The following is a 17,780-nucleotide window of genomic DNA, read 5'->3' as shown; positions in this document are numbered from 1 at the left end:
GTTCAAAGGAAAACAGATTTTTCCATATTTCTAAACATAATAGTTTTATTAACTCAATGCCAATAACTGATTTATTTTATCTTTGCCATGATGACAGTACACAATACTTTACTACAAATTTTTCAAGACACTTCTATACAGCTTAAAGTGACATTTAAAGGCTTAACTAGGTTAATTAGGATAACTATTATGATAGTTAGTTCTGTATAGGATCGGAAAAACATTACAGCAAACTGCTTTTATACTAGAAAAAAATAAAACAAATAAGACTTTCTCCAGAAGAAAAAATATTATAGGAAATGCTGTGAAAATTGCCTTGCTCTGTTAAATGTCATGCGATGCAGTGGTGCAGTAGGTAGTGCTGTCGCCTCACAGCACGAAGGTCGCTGGTTCAAGCCTCGGCTGGGTCAGTTGGCGTTTCTATCTGGAGTTTGGATGTTCTCCCTGCGTTTGAGCGGGTTTCCTCCGCGTGCTCTGGTTTCCCCCAAAGTTTAAAGACATGCGGTACAGGTGAATTTCCCAGAGATAGGTTGCGGCTGAAAGGCCATCTGCTGCGTAAAAACGTGCTGGATAAGTTGGCGGTTCATTCCGCTGTGGTGACCCCAGATTAATAAAGGGACTAAGCCGAAAAGAAAATGAATGAATGAATGAATGTTAAATGTAAATTAGGAAATATTTGAAAAAAATATCTAATAAAATCACAGGACAGCTAATAAGTTTGACTTTAGCTGTATACATTTTTTTAAGTGAACTTCAAAAAGTGAGGTAACAGTTAAGGGGTTAATTATTATTATTATTATTATTATTATTATTATTATTATTATTATTATTATTATTATTATTATCAATTTTAAAAACATTGATGTAAATTTGGAGATATGACACGAGCCAAATTATTAATATGAAATATTAATAATAATATGAAAACATAAACATAACATTAAAAGATACATTTTATTTCACGTGTAAAACCAAAAAAATAAAAAATAATTAACCCTTTATGGTGCACTCCTTGAAAACATTGTTTTTGGACCATGCTTGCCTTGAATAATATAGACACAACTCTGATAAAAAGTAATAAGCAATTAAAACAATAATGATAGTCTATGAATAACAAGGTCGAGGTGGTTATGATGCTTGTTAAAAGGTTAAATAAATAAAGAAGCTAGCTCCTCTGTTCTTAATTTGCAACGTTGGACATAAGATATGTTAATATTACTCTATTTTGGAATGCAATTCCTTATTTATTATTATTTGTTTATTTAAAGTAATAAATATTTCAGATCTTCATCCACATTCAACTGTAGGTGTAGGGTTTTTATGGTAAATGAATTTGTGTTACCCTGAGATACATTTTGAACTTATGATATATGAAGGTTGAAAATATACAGTTGAAGTCAGAATTATTAGCCCCCTTGAATTATTAGCCCCCCCCCCCCCCCAATTTCTGTTTAACGGGGAGAAGACTTTTTTCATTAAATTTCTAAACAATAGTTTTAATAACTCATTTCTAATAACTGATTGATTTTATCTTCACCATAATGACAGTAAATAATATTTGACTAGAATTATTTAAGACACTTCTATACAGCTTAAAGTGACATTTAAAGGCTTAACTAGGTTAATTAGGTTAACTAGGCAAGTTAGGGTAATTAGGTAAGTTATTGTATGACAATGGTTTGTTCTGTAGACTATCGATAAAATATAGCTTAAAGGGGCTAATAATTTTGACCTTAAAATAGAAAATAAAAAAAAATTAATTATAGCCAAATTAATATATATATATATATATATATATATATATATATATATATATATATATATATATATATATATATATATATATATATATATATATATATATATATATATATATATATATATATATATATATACTGTATTAGTCAAATATTGAACCATAAATTTGAAGAACATGTTAGGAAGGTTTTTAAAAATATATTTTAGCCAGAAAAATATTTGTGACATTCCTTATTTTAATCAACTCAATTCGAGGCTTTAAAAAATACAGTTGAAGTCAGAATTATTAGCCCCTGAATTATTATTATTAATATTAGAATTATTTCTGTTTAACGGAGAGCAGATTTTTTAAACCCATTTCTAAACATAATATTTTTAATAACTCATTTCTAATAACTGATTTATTTTATCTTTGTTATGATGACAGTAAATAATATTTGACTAGATATTTTTCAAGACACTTATATTCAGCTTAAAGTGACATTTAAATGTTTAACTAGGTTAATTAGGTGAACTAGGCATGTTAAGGTAATTAGGCAAGTCATTGTATAACAATGTTTTGTTCTGTAGACTTGGAAAAAAATAGAGGGGCTAATAATTCTGACCGTAAATGGTTTAAAAAAAATAATACTGCTTTTATTCTAGCAGAAATAAACAAATAAGACTTTCTCCAGAAGAGAATGTTTACAATTATTTTATGTAGGCTAGTTAATGTAATCATTTACACATGAAAGGTTGGCAAGTAATTTTATCACAGTAAACATACACTATCAGTTCTCAACAGCAAATAACAAACAACAGTTACCGCTGGCCTGAAAAGTCAAACTATATTAGGCTGTTTTACAGTCTGAAGGGAAACCCAGTTTTAATGTACGCACTATATTCATGAGTAAATCCCATCGAAGTGTTTAATAAAGAATTTGTGCATTTTGAATTTATGCTAACTTCAGATAGTTCCCATTCACATGTTTTAATAATAATAAATATGAACAAAAAAAAAAACATATATTTTATTAATTTATAAAATATGACATATTTAAGCTTCATGTAGGCCTACTACTTTGTATGATTCTGTAAATCGATAGGCTACACTGTAAAATCTACCTTAATTAGGTTTCTGTATTTTGTGATTCACAACTGTTTTCTGTTTAGTGAATTGCATTATGGTATGTTGATCTCTGCTCTGTCAGCTTTTGACTCTACAGTTTAACAAAGGGAATTTTATTGATATTTTAATATTGTGAAATTATGTTAGATATTGTATATAAAAAAATGAGTCTGTAAAAAATATATATATAAAAGTACTGGCAGATTATTAGAAGGTTTTTGTAGCGTAATATAACACCAACCAAGACTAAAAAAATGATCTCTGCAAAATTGACACAAACAATTTATATGGATTGAATTTAAACAAACAAATTAAGTTCAGTGATGTTCAAACTAATTTGTTTGTTTAAATTCATCCTAAATAAATTGTTTACCACCACTTAACTTAAAAAAGATTTAGTGAACCCAAGGAGTCATCTTTGAATATTTTTTTCCGTGAAAATGGCTATAAAAGTCAGTCGAACTTTTTTAAAGGTTAAAAGTTGTTACAAACAGGGTATGCTACATCTGGACATCTCAGAACATGCTTCTTTAAAATTCTGGATAAATTGTCACTAACGAAGGGACTTTACTGGATAAAGAAGGTTGAAGATTCTTATCCTGCACACACGCTGTGAGATCTGACGGTGCAAATCGAAACGTGCGTTAATTCCCATGCAAGCAAGCGGCTCCAGGACTCAACATCTGTAATACCGCGGAAATTACAAAACCCATGAGCATACATGTTTTGCAAAGGAAACTCCCATACCTTCATAGGATTTATAAAAGGACTGAAGGGATCCTGAACATTAGAAAATACAACATCTAAACGCAACAATGCTGTCCAGGTTCTGTTATTGTAAGTAGATTTTTTTCGTCCATTCCGCCTCCTGTTCAACTGTCACGGATGTGTGAAATGTGGTGTTTTGTTACAGATTTTGCCCTCAGTGGTATTATGTGCTGTGTGCTGTGGCGCTGTGGTATCGCCGGTCCGGTCGGAGGGTTTAAATCTCCAGTTTTGGGTCTCACTGGAAAGGCGTGCAACCCGCTCGCGCGCTCTCTCCTCTGGAACGTGTCGGCTGTACTAGAGATGGTGGGTGTTATTTAATAGGACCAGCACATACTACACTTACGCTGTCTGAAGGGTAATAACACGATCCATAATCCGCATACAGGACCATTTGTTCAGCGGGTTTGACTGCGCGCAGCAAAACGCAGAAGTTTACCTCAAGACGCAAACGGTGTCTGTCTGCACACCACAGGTAGGAGAAAGACTAAACTTCTTCTGGTGACATATAAAATAGTTTAATAATAATAATAATAATAATAATAATAATTATTATTATTATAACAACAACAACAATAATAATAATAATCAATTATAGTAACAATCGTTTTACAGTCAGTTAATTGGCTAGTTAATATAAATATTTACACAAAAGATTGGCAAGTGATTTTATCATAGTAAAATCATATTCATTTCACACTATCAGATCTCAACAGTAAATAACAATAACAAATTACATTTAAATGCTCCTCTGGTGGATGTAAGATACTTTAATAATAATAATAATAATAATAATAATAATAATAATAATAATAATAATATTAACTTGTTAGGTTATTGTTAATATTATTATTAGTAGTAGTACACTCAAAAATATATATTTGCTGTTTGTTCAAACTCCTTATTTAATGAGCTAAAACAATATGATTCTTTATTGAGACAACTTAATTGTTTCATGTTCAATCCACTTAAATTTGTAAAAACTAATAAGTTTACTTAATTCATTCATGGTGTTTCAGCACAAATCGATTATGTGGAGCCTTGCATTTGTTTACAGTGTATTACTATTCTTATTCTTATAAGGCTACCGTGATGTTTTTTTTTGTATTTGTGATTGGCATATTTACAAAGTGATTATAAATACTAAGTTGAAATGGTAAATAACCCTGATATATGTTTGTTTGTTTGTATACTTTATTGTCCCTCAAGGAGAAATGTTCTGTGAACTCGCAGAGCACTTCAGCAAGTTCTGACAGAATAAAAATTCTAAAATAAACAAACCTGCAAAAGAATTTGGTATTTACCAAGTAAAACATAAGTACACTATCGATCAGTGTTCAATAGTCTGAATGACACTGTGATAAATAACAATAAATTTACAAATGCAAATATTTTTCAGTGTCAGTAAAAATTAAACATTAATGTACACTGTAAAACCCAACAGTCAACTTTTTCAAATAAAATGAGTGTAGTTCAGTCAAAATTGACTGCAAGATAATTCTACTCCTTTGAAAAAAGTTTTGAACTCAGTGTTGAAGACTGTTAATTAAATACTTCATTACTTCAACTTAAATTGAGTAAGTTCGCAGTACTCATATAGATTAGGTTTTTTTTACTCAAATGGTTTGTTGCAATCGGTTTCCTCAAATTAACTTATTAGGTTAATTAACCTAAAACATGTTGGGTTTTACAGTACACAGTTGGTTTGACTTCCCTTCATTTATTGGCTTTTGTGCTCAAATTGCTTCGTTTACTCAAATGGATTAAGTTCACAGTACTCATTAGAAGAGTAGTTTTTGAATTGAAATGGCTCATTGCAATCAGTTTCCTCAAATAGTTTGAGTTACCTTAACTTTATGGATGAACAATATGTACTTAAATGTATTAATGCAATTGTACAATCTAATATTAGCCATTAAATCAAAAATGATGAATTGTTGTGAGAATTTATAAATTAGTATTTTTCTGGAGGATAAGGGAGCTCTCAGATTTAATTTAAAATATCTTAATAGGGTATATGCAGAAGTACGCAGATGGACTTTTAATTTTGTAGTAACCCAGGTCAAGCGCTTCCGTTGAACTGTATGTCGTATACAAAATCGGCACATTTAAGGTCTGTTTTCTTTAAAAACCAATGATCTTCACTGCCTGACTGATATACAATACAGAGTTGGTCTCAGATTGTACCAAAAACACTGAATTAAGTCTAATTCAGTCTATTTAGCTGATTATATTTTAAATACATTGCAAAATCAACGCTGTAAAAGGAACTGTATAAAATAAAAAAAGTCACATTAACCGTTCACCACAGTTTATCGGTATGTAATGAAACACTAGCTGTGCATATACCCTATTTGTGTTCTGAAAATAAACAAAAGTCTCAGGGGTTTGGAATGACATAAGGATGATAAATTAATTAACAAAAATGTATTTTTTGGGTGAACTAACCCTTTAAATAAATTAACTATGTGCATCATCATACAAATCAAGTGCATGGGTTTACTTAAAGGCTTTACTCAATTTAAGTAACAAATTGTATTTTACAGTGTGCACTGTGAACCCTAATAAGTTGAGACTACTCAAGTGATTTGAGGAAAGTTATTCCCTTAGTTTGTTTAAGTAATGGGAAATCGACAACACAATTAATTGAGTTGACCAAATGTGGTCTCTTCATTGAATTAACCTAAATGTTTAATTACAGATAACTTAAACTGGCTAATAGACTAAACTTCCAAATTTTTCACCCTTTATAATCTTTACTTACTCCCAGGGCTGTTTATATCGAAGTTGATATTTAGCCGAATCATGTTGTTGTTTCGTAACACCTCATTTTTTACGAGGTGCGTCATTAGCCCAACACTCAACCCCCAACCTGAAGGACCAGGACATAAACACATACACTGCAAACAATTTTTCATTCATTCATTTTCTTGTCAGCTTAGTCCCTTTATTAATCCGGGGTCGCCACAGCGGAATGAACCGCCAACTTATCCAGCAAGTTTTTACGCAGCGGATGCCCTTCCAGCCGCAACCCATCTCTGGGAAATTTGAACAATTTAGCGTACCCAATTCACCTATAGCACATGTCTTTGGACTGTGGGGGAAACCAGAGCACCCGGAGAAAACCCACGCCAACACGGAGAACATGCAAACTCCACACAGAAATGCCAACTGACCCAGGCAGGACTTGAACCAGCGACCTTCTTGCTATGAGGCGACATTGCTACCCATTGCGCCACTGTGTCACCCTGCATGTATATCTATTAAGAAAAATGTATATTTACATATCTACTTATTCATTTAACATTTCTCTTTTGCCAGATGGGTTCAGGTAGTGCCTCTGTCAATATTCACAAGCAAAATGACCACCTTGTGACATATAACATCAATTGACCAATCACCGCAGTTGTCAAGGCAGAATTTCAAGCACAACCAATCATTTTAAACAGAGACATGGTGAATCATTTGAAGAAATTAAAATGTTAAGTTCAGAGAACTTAAAATATTAATTAAAAGTTTTTTGTTGCCTAATAAGTAATTTAAACACACCCGTTTTGCCAAAACTTGGTATTTTAATTAATGTCAAGTTATATAAACTTAATATCGTTAGTAAAGACAACAGCAGGTTTACAGTGGGTAGATTGTTGACATTCAGCAAAATCCATACCACGATTTAACACATTTTACTTGGTTTTCCCTCAACAGAACTCCAACTGTGCTCAAAGTGCTATCGTAAATATAGATGAGGTAATTTAACCTTTTACCCCCAATTATTCTACTTTTTACCAGTGCATTTTCTCTGATACATTAACAAATTGTGACATGTATTATTGTAGAGCGAATGCCTACAGAGAATTCTGGAAGATCTCCACTACTATCGGGAAACGTTTCTAGCCTACTCTAAACCTGAGCTCACCACAACTGTAGTCAGAGGCATTGAGGATGTCATGCAGGTAAAATAAGCCTGTACTTTACTTTACTTTACTTTACTTTACTTTACTTTACTTTACTTTACTTCATTGATGTTAAGTGGTGAGCTTGTTTTTCACGGTGTATTTCCTTTTTGTATTCATGTTAACAGAACTGTTTCTCTGTCTCTGTAACGGAGAATTCTCCAGCCAAGGTAAAATAAAGTTATACTTCTTGATAATGTAACGTTTTTAATACATTTTTTTTTTATCCTGCTGTAAGTGTGATTGTTTTTTCCTTCTTCAGGCATCCATGGATCATCAAAAATCTTTTCAAGAACGACTGAAGCTGTGTAAAATCCTAAAGGGGTTCAGCCTTCGAGCAATAACAATCAATCGAGTTTTCAACTACATCTTGACAAAATAGCAAACAAGCTGCTTTTACAGGCCAAACACACTGACCACTTTTGTTTCCCAGACTAATTGGAATGGTTATTTATTAAGTTATTTATTGTATTTGAACATTATTTATTTATGGAATCATTTATTTATAGAATCATGTTTGTGTTTGTGAACTATTGTTTTGGTTTCTTGCTGTTTTATTAAAGGCGGCATGCACTTCAGCAAAGCCTTGTCTTACGAGTTTTGATTTTGAGATATAATTTGTAAATAATACAGTGCAAGTAACAGTTTCCTACATTTCAGACAATTGATTGTGTTAGGACAACATGAAGAAATTAAGTTAACTTATTAGTTGTTGCAAATTTAAGTAGATTGAACATAAAACAACGAAGTTTTCCCCCAAAAAACTAAAGAATTGTGTTGTTTCATCTTATTTTAAATAAGTAGTTTGAACAAACTAGCTAAAGGGCACAGCCCCGGCTGGGCCAGTTGGCATTTCTGTGTGGACTATGCTCTTTCTATGTTCAAGTGGGTTTCTTCCGGGTGCTCCAGTTTCCCCCACAGTCCAAAGACATGTGGCACAGGGGAATTGGGTATGCTAAAATTCACCGTAGTGTATGAGTGTGTGTGTGAATGAGTGTGTATGGATGTTTCCCAGTGATGGGTTGTGGCTGGAAGGGCATCCGCTGCTTAAAAACATATGCTGGATAAATTGTTCCGCTGTGACCACCCCAGATTAATAAAGGCACTAAGACAACAAGAAAATAAATGAATGAATAAATATTTTTATAATTAAATAATTTATCTACGGGCACTTTTAGCCTTCTGAAGTTGAGTAAAAAGAACTGGTTCAAAATTAGCAGAGCATAGCCTCATAAGTTTAAACAATTTGTCTAGTTTTAAGATCTGTAAGAGGACAAGCTTAGAAAAGAAAAAAAATTGTTAATATTTTTAAAATGTCCATCGTGAACTGAACAAATGTCAATTCCACCACATCTCAATATACAGCTTATTTCAAAATGAAATAAATTATGGCAGTCAAACATTGTCTAAGATCAATTTTGTATCTAGTTTAACCAATCTTTCCACAATATATATATAATAATAATACATTTGTCAATTAAATAAATTAGTCCCTTAGGACCAAATGCTGGATTGTACACCTGTCACACTCTAAAATTTATGAACTTTATAAATATTTTTAAAAATGTGGTGATGGAAATGACAATAAATCAACGTTAATGTGGAAAAACATTAGATATTTATTAGAAAAAAGTGTTAAACTCTTAAAATCACACTTATTAGACTCAATTTACAAAATTACTAAGCATAACCACACATTTTTTGCATGTGTAAAGCTGAAATTTATGTAAAAGAAATCTGATTTGTCTAACAGATGGACAGTATCAGTGCAGACTGTGAATAACTGAATATTATTCAAATATTATTTCAATTAATTTTAAAAGAAAAAGAATTACACATCTACAGGAGTTAGACAATGAAACTGAAAGGCCTGGTTTTAGAGCACAATTCACAGCAGTTTGCTGAAGTTTGAAGAAGTTTGCTGGTTCAAGCCCCGGCTGGGTTAGTTGGCATTTCTGTGTGGAGTTTGCATGTTCTCCCAGTGTTTGTTAAAAAACTAAATTCTATATATTTTTGGATATATAATCACAGGACATAAAAGTGCCCGTAGTTAAAGAATTACCTAAAATAGACAATGCAATTTTTTTGTTGCTGGACATCCATGTTCCACTAAACAAAATGGCACTTATTTGTTAAACAAATCTCTATACAATTTACAGCCGTTTTAAGGTCTGAAAAAGGAATATGTAAAACAGTGTTTGATTTTATCCATGCCGTTTTTTGCATACTCTGTGCACACACAAACTGTCTTTTGTGGGAATGGTTGAATTTTACACAAAATCTGACAGAACTAGAGTATTGCATTAGATATAAAACCAGTTAACCTGTTAAAGCTGTATTCAAAATATCAAAAACACAATCAATCAATACGGGGCATTTGTACTTTATATGAATAAATTTGTGTTTGAAACTAAGGTTAAGGTAAGGTAAGGTAAAACTTTATTGTCCCAGCTAGAGAGATTTGTTTGGGGCTCATGCCCTCAGCTGCAGTCATCACATAAATAGAAAAACAATGAAACTCTTAACATAACTTTGCTTTTTTAAGTCCTTTTAATTCAGGGAAAATCTTCAGTTCAAAGGAGAGCCTCTGAAAGGCCTCAAACTTGTTCAGTGCAGAAGTGTGTCCAAGAAAAAATACATTTTCTAGATCTAAAACACTAGATTTGATTATTTTTTTTAAATTAAAATAAACGTTTAATATGTTAATGCTGGTCTGCTCCTTCAAACTGTCGTCGGATTACTGCCTATCAGTGAAATCCGCATAATTAAACCATTTCTCTTAAAAATAAAATAAACATGAAGCCTTCTTTTCTCAATATTATTAGCTTAATTGGCCTAACAATTGCAACTGGTTTGCTAAAAAAAGAACTTAAATTTATCTCTTGGTTTTATTACTGAAATGTTTTATGAAACAAAACACAAAAGAACACATAATTGTATTTATGACAATCCAGCAGATTAATTTTAACCAATACAGGCTCATCGTGAAAACGTACCACCGTATACATTTCTGGAGAGCTTGAATTATGTAGCCAGAGCTACGTATGGCAGCATTTCATCTTTAAAATGAATGCTACGGGGCGGTATGACACCGCCAACGGTTGCGCTACCACACTGTAAAAAATTACTCAAGGGGGTGTTAAATACCACCCAAAAAAATCAGTTAAAGTTTAATTAAGTTTATGAGTTAGCATCTAAAATGCAACATAATGGGTACATTCTACCTACACTATCTATTTTTTAACAGTAAAAAAATGCAACACTTAAAAAATGAGTAAAGTATACTCTTAAATATTTGCTTTGGTACCGCAAATTGCGCATGCGTCAACATCCAGGAGGGAATCGCGGGGTCGCCATTTTCCATGTCATTGCCAACGTGGTGGGACGGCAATTGAATTACAGGTAAGTTTTATTTAACTTGTTGATATATTGAATGCAAATGTTAAGTTGTGCAACGTTAAAATCAACCAGAAGATTATAATCTGCGCGCTTCTCTTTGTTGTCGACACCACAGAGACAGATTCACATTTTAGAATTTGTGGTCAGTCAAATTAGCATTTAAATTTTAATTGCCCAGTACTCGCACCTGCTAATGTGAATAAACATCTATATCACTTAAATATAGTAGTTTTCATCATGGTCAATGTCTGAAATTTATAAACAGCGAAGCTACTCCACTCCAGTGTTTGAACTTGAGGTAATGGTCGTTCTCAAATGATTCATTCATGTTGAATGAATCTTTAATGGCACTCGAGAAGAACATGATATACGCTTCGCTTGTGTGAATGCTTCAGCTGTTTGAACTTATTTTTGATCCGCGAAGAACGACGTGAAGCAAAAGTGTGCTAAATGTAAAATCGACATCCTGTGGCCAGATCCAGAGGAAACACTACTGATCTATACCAGCATCTTCAAAATCGAAAATCGCATTGCAATCAAAATATTTATCAGAAAAACTGCAATTAGGTTTTTTTCTCAAAATCGTGTAGCCCTAGTTTCAAGGTATTCAAATGATTACACATAGTTTAATTTTCCTTATTGAACATTGTGCTTAAAGAATTACTCCACATTCATAAAAAAAGTCACGATAATTTACTCACCCCCATGTAATGTGGGAATAATTACATTTGGAATGTAATTATCTGCGAAACATCTGCGCTAAGGCAATGGCTAACAGAAAGTGCTCTAATGTTTGGGTTACATTTCACAAAGGTTCATGAGGACGGATATGGAGGACCAGAAATTACCTAAGTATAAATGAATAAATGCAGAAATAAATAAATGTAAAAATACATAAATTAATAAATAAATACATGTAGAAATACATAAATAAATAAATGTATATATAGATAAATGTATTTATAAATAAATTAATTCAATGCTGAAATAAATAAATGTAGAAATACATAAATTAATAATTTTATGTTAAAGTGTCATTTTTTATTTAGCTATTTTGGTACCATTTGTGTTATGCTACGTTTATTTCTACATTTATTTGTATTTCTATATATATTTATTTTTACATTTATTTCTGCATTTCTACATTTATTTATTTCTGTGTCCATATGTTAATGAGGTAGGCGGTCCTAACCTCTCTCAACGCAGGATTAGTTAAACGTGATCACTATTTTTACGGCTGTAGTACTGTGGATAATACAATCATTGCTAATGATTTAACAGCGAATGCTCCAAGCGACGGCCTTTTGCTTTGTTTAAAACATGCTCTCGATGATTTAGTTCAGTTCAGTGCTGAAAAATGCTTTTTTTTTTCTTTTTAACAGGAGAATGAACTTAAAGGCCACACAAATCACATAATGAAATTGGTAGTGATTAAAAACCCCACAGCTGAGGTGGACCCAGTGGATGTGTGTGTCATCATAGAGGGCTGCAGAGTGCTGAACGGTTGTGGGAACATAACCACAGCATGCACATTATTGATGGGACTTATCTATGCACTCAACCTTCAATATCCCAAAAACCTCAAGTACACTTTTGAAGTGTTCAAGAAACTGTTTTTGGAACTTGATGGAATGAAGCTGTTGTTTTAAAAGATCCAAAGCCTCAGGTGTAAGCTAATGGAATAAGCTGGCTTTATCCAGTAAAGACACTGTTCTATATGTAAATAGTATTGTGTTCCAATTACAATTTTGTAAAATGTTTTATGAAGTTGTGTTGGGGGAAATTTAATGCACTTGTACCTAATTAGTGTTTTTTCAAATGTTTTTCAAAATGTTTAAGAAGTTGCATGCAATGCAAGTTATATAAAGTTGTATTTTCCTAAAAATTGAATCTAAGAGCATTTTTTGTTTTGGTTTAAAAAAAAAGTTGGTGAAATGTTGGCATGGCATTCTGTTGAGGTAAAGGAGATTTTTTTTTTATTTTATTTTTTTTTGTATTTTTTTTATTCTCATTTTAGTGACTCCTTTCATTTGTGTTGCAAGTGTTGCACACGTATCTAAACACTGAAGTTTTAATTTTGGAATGTGTTCAGATGGGTGGAAAACATAATATGGAATGTTTAATGCTTTATGTAATGTATTTCTTTTGAAATTCATGCTAAGGTGTTTTGTACGTACTTTTTGGTAAAAACGTACCTTTTTTGTACTTGCATTTTTTTGTACTTGCATTTTTTTATTACATTTTTAAAATGTTTTTAAAAAATGTTTTGTCAATAAAAAAAGCAATTGATGCAATCTCCTGCTTCTGACAATTTTTAAGTAAATTCAACCTTTAATGAAAAAATTATTTTTGATTATTCTTATTGGGTAATAATTAATAATAGTAAATTAGTAGATGGACTGTTGCTTACTAACATAGAGTTAATGTTACTCAATTATTATAAGTAATAATTTATGTAATCTAATGTAAAATATTAGGTAGACCATACCTAATTTTTTGCTGTTTGTCAGAGCTGTTAAATTGAGGTATTCTTTATATAAATATATAGTTTATAATCTAACCAAACAAAGTAAGTGCAAATTCTTACCTCAGTTTTATTGAGTAGATTCTATAGGTTGTTTTTCACAGTGCAGCTAACCGATTGGATGGCTTTTCTGTTACCAATTTGCCCAATAGCTCACCATGTATGTCGGCAGACTTGAGACGCTGAGAAGAGTTGACTGTGATGAAGGGGTTAGAGCAGAGGGGTCCAGTTTTGCAGCGGCCCGCAAGGCTTTTTATAAATATTAATAGAATCTGGCCCGCTATACAAAAATGAACGTAATTCAATAAATAACCACCGGGTGTCGCTATCACACGTATTCAATTAAGCAGTAGCTCTTGTTATGATGTAAAACAAACCGACCAAACTGAAGGAAACATAATTGATAACATTTTGATTCACATTTTGGCAAGTCGTGGCACAACCAAGAAAAAGGAAAACCAACAGTGAGTGCAGGAAGTTTCAGTCATGTTGGGGCAAAGAACATTTCTTCACTGAGGTCAGCAGGAAATGTATCTGTTTAATTTGCCAGGAATCAGTTGCAGTAATGAAGGAATATAATATTAAAAAACATTATGAAACAAAACATCAGGCCTTCAGCTCTTACATTTGTGCCGAACAAGATCAAAAAGTAAAACAATTAGCAGCTGCCCTATCAGCTCAATTTATAAGGAAATTTATAAAGGACGAGTGTTGTAACTGTAATTTGCCCAGAGAAGATTCAAGATTTTAAAAACATAGGTCTTTCTAGAAACACAGTTGGATGACGAAATAAAAAAATTCCATAATAATACACACACACACACACACACACACACACACACACACACACACACACACACACACACACACACACACACACACACACACACACACACATATATATATATATATATATATATATATATATATATATATATATATATATATATATATAATTGAAGTCAGAATTATTAGCCCCCCTTTGAGTTTTTTTTCTTTTTTAAATATTTCCCAAATGATGTTTAACAGAGCAAGGAAATTTTCACAGTATGTCTGATAATATTTTTTTCTTATGGAGAAAGACTTATTTGTTTTATTTGTTTTTTATTTTTTTATGAACCATTTTAAGGTCAATATTATTAGCCCCTTAAGCAATTTTTTCCCAACTGTCTTCAGAACAAACCATTGTTATACAATAACTTGCCTAATTACTCTAACCTGCCTAGTTAACCTAATTAACCTAGTTAAGCCTTTAAATGTCACTTTAAGCTGTGTAGGAGTGTCTTGAAAAATATCTAGTCAAATATCATTTACTGTCATCGTGACAAAGATAAAATAAATCAGTTATTAGAGATGAGTTATTAAAACTATTATGATTAGAAATGTATGGAAAAAACCTGCTCTCTGTTAAACAGAAATTGGGGAAAAAATAAACAGGGGGGCTAATAATTCAGGGGGCTAATAATTCTGACTTCAACTGTATATAAATATATATATTATTAGTGCTCCTGTTTATTTTTTCCCCAAAAATATGCGTGTCTGGGTGATGTATGTAAAATTTGGCCCGGGACAACGTTTTTTTTGGCATCTGGCCCTCGGCCCAAAAAGTTTGGACACCCCTGGGTTAGAGTCTGATGAAGAACAGTTTTAGAAAGCTGGTAAAACAAAAGTCAAGAAATAAAATAAACAAGTGAATAACAGGGTGAGAATGTGTTGACATCTGAAAACGTGGTAAGAATCTTTAATTTTTTTCTGGATTGCTTTTGAAAACACTATCATTCTATCATTTGGGTTTAGGGAAGGGGGTAGGAGGGGATATCTGTCGGTCAGTCAGTCGACAGCAGCCTCTGGTTGATTTGTGTGAGAAGAGCAGGTGTGAAAGGCACTCACTAGAGAATCTTTGTATCTGAAAAATCTTACACAGTACTCGAAAACCATCGGTGTACACATTCGTGAAAACAAAAACTGCAAAAAAACAAACAAAAAAAAAAGTACTTCCTGGGACGTATTTCACAATCTTTAGAAATGTATATAGCGGTACATATCAGTAATGAGCCTGGGTTGATTTTTACAGTTATTGGTGATAATCTGGCACCAGCTGGTAAATTTCTTATGAAACAGAAGTTAAGTTTGTCCTAATATCCCCTATCACAATGCACATCTGATTGAAACTGTTTCTGAAATGTGAAGAACAACACAAAAGTAGGGTGTGAATGATTTCATTATTTGGCAACTCATTGGATTGTTGAAAATTTGCATTACTAACAAAATGGAGGAAGATTTGTACTTAGTTTTGGAGTGTTTCTGTATATAGCTCCGCCATAAAGGTATTCCATGTGACCAGAAGTGAAGACAAGTTGATTTGAGGAGGGAAGGAAGGTATGAATATGGTGTGAATAATGAAGTGCACTGATACATTGTTTATAACAAGCAATGACTGTATATTTAACATAAGAGTAATCTTTGATTTCATGCCAACTTTAAAGGTGCCACATAGTGCATTGATTCAGTAAGTTCAACTTTTCTCTGATATTTATATGTACATAGTAGGTACGGTTGAAGTCAGAAGAAGTTTTTTTTTCTTTTTTTTTATATTTACCAAATGATGTTTAACAGAGCAAGGAAATTTTCACAGTATGTCTGATAATATTTTTTCTTCTGGAGAAAGTCTTATTTGTTTTATTTCAGCTAGAATAAAATCAGTTTTAAATTTTGAATGAACCATTTTAAGGTAAAAATTATTAGCCCCTTTAAGTTATTTTATTTCCGACTTTCTACAGAACAAACCATCGTAATAACTTGCCTAATTACCCTGTCCTGCCTAGGTAACCTAATTAACCTAGTTAAGTAAATCTTACTTTAAGCTGTATAGAAGTGTCTTAAAAATTATCTAATAAAATATTATTTACTGTCATTATGGCAAAGATCAAATAAATCAGTTATTAATAATGACTTATTAAAACTATTATGTTTAGAAATGAGTCGAAGAAATCTCTCCGTTAAACAGAAATTGGAGAAAAAATAAACGGGCTAATAATTCAGGGGGGGGAATAATTCTGACTTCAACTGTATGTGACTTAGGTATGTTCAAACATTCTCCAGAAATGGTTTTACATAGTCATTTATTATACCAGAATATAAATCTCAGAAGCTCAATATTGACTTTATTTGGAATGGTTGTGAATATTAGTGAGCTCTGCTTTTTGTCCAAACCATCTGCAACACTCGTGAAATGTCTATTTTAGAAAAGGTTTCTATTTGTGTGATGTCATGGCTGAACATCAGCATAAACTACCATGACAATGGTCACCTCAGGTGCTGATTATGTGCTTTATTCAGTGTTAAATGCTACCAGTGTGAGTTTTAAGACCATTTTAGATGACATTCACTGCCATACTGAAAGCAGTAGCAGAATTTACCTCAGATCCTGAAAATTGCATAGTTTGCAAATAGTTTTAAAATGCAACACTAGAACTGTGACTGAATATGTAATAATTAGATTAGACGTCTTATCATTTCTGAATGGTTGGTGTTTAGATGTTTGTGTTTTTTGCACCTGATGTAGACTCACAAATAGCTTGTTGCTAAAATCTTGTATGGTCTTGGTGGATGAAATATAGGCTAAATTATAATTATACACTATAAAAGGGACAGAGAGATAATTAATAATTAATGTCAACCTCTGCATAAACATTCATTCATTCATTTTCCTTCGGCTTAGTCTCGATTTCAGAGATCGCCACAGTGGAACGAACTGCCAACTATTACAGCATATGTTATATGCAGCAGATGCCCTTTTAGGTGCAACACAGTACTGAGAAATACCTATACACTCTTACATTTGCATACACACTTATACACTACGGCCAATTTAGCTCATCCTATTTACCTATAGCGCATGTCTTTGGACTGTGGGGGAAACCAGAGTACCCGGAGGAAACCCATGCCAATACGGGCAGAACATGCAAACTCCACACAGAAATGCCAACCAACCCAGCCGAGACTCAAACCAGCAACTTTCTTGCTCTGAGGCAACAATGCTAACCACTGAGCCACCGTACATGCATAAACAGATGATGTTTAATAAAGTGTATTGTCGTTCTTTCACTCCAGAAAAAAATGACAGTAAGAGCTGAGTGATATGACACATGCATAAATGTGCATTAAACCTTTATTTTTAGCAGTCTACATTTGTTTGCAACCCCATAACAAACATACCAGGCAAATTTCATAATATACAAAGTAAATCCTCTAAATTTACAATTAGACAGAC

General features: G+C 32.4%; 1 protein-coding gene across 2 annotated transcripts; it reads left to right on the top strand.

Annotated features, from left to right (window-relative positions):
• The first annotated feature begins 3,086 nt into the window (after nucleotides 1-3,086).
• Nucleotides 3,087-8,167, top strand: zmp:0000001127. 2 transcript variants are annotated; one of them, XM_087241788.1, is made up of 7 exons: nucleotides 3,087-3,703; nucleotides 3,780-3,937; nucleotides 4,020-4,106; nucleotides 7,337-7,378; nucleotides 7,468-7,584; nucleotides 7,713-7,754; nucleotides 7,847-8,167. In XM_087241788.1, exons 1-7 carry the CDS (start codon nucleotides 3,682-3,684, stop codon nucleotides 7,964-7,966), a joined length of 588 nt encoding a protein of 195 aa, XP_087097914.1. In that variant the 5' UTR covers nucleotides 3,087-3,681; the 3' UTR covers nucleotides 7,967-8,167. The 2 variants fall into 2 exon arrangements, with proteins under 2 accessions (XP_087097914.1, XP_087097913.1); XM_087241787.1 differs by having other exon boundaries at nucleotides 3,670-3,937.
• Nucleotides 8,168-17,780: the final 9,613 nt, after the last annotated feature.

This window comes from Danio rerio, chromosome 2, assembly GCF_052040795.2.
Source record: "Danio rerio strain M-AB ecotype USA chromosome 2, GRCz13ab, whole genome shotgun sequence".
NCBI lineage: Eukaryota > Metazoa > Chordata > Actinopteri > Cypriniformes > Danionidae > Danio > Danio rerio.
The sequence above is the reverse complement of the archived record's forward strand: the minus strand, read 5'-3'. Positions and strand labels throughout refer to the sequence as shown.

Coding starts and splice junctions, on each gene's coding strand:
- zmp:0000001127 (XM_087241787.1), top strand. CDS start 3,752: ATGTGTGAAATGTGGTGTTTTGTTACAGATTTTGCCCTCAGTGGTATT. Junction 7,379..7,467: donor CTATCGTAAATATAGATGAG/GTAATTTAACCT, acceptor GTATTATTGTAG/AGCGAATGCCTACAGAGAAT. Junction 7,585..7,712: donor GCATTGAGGATGTCATGCAG/GTAAAATAAGCC, acceptor TCATGTTAACAG/AACTGTTTCTCTGTCTCTGT.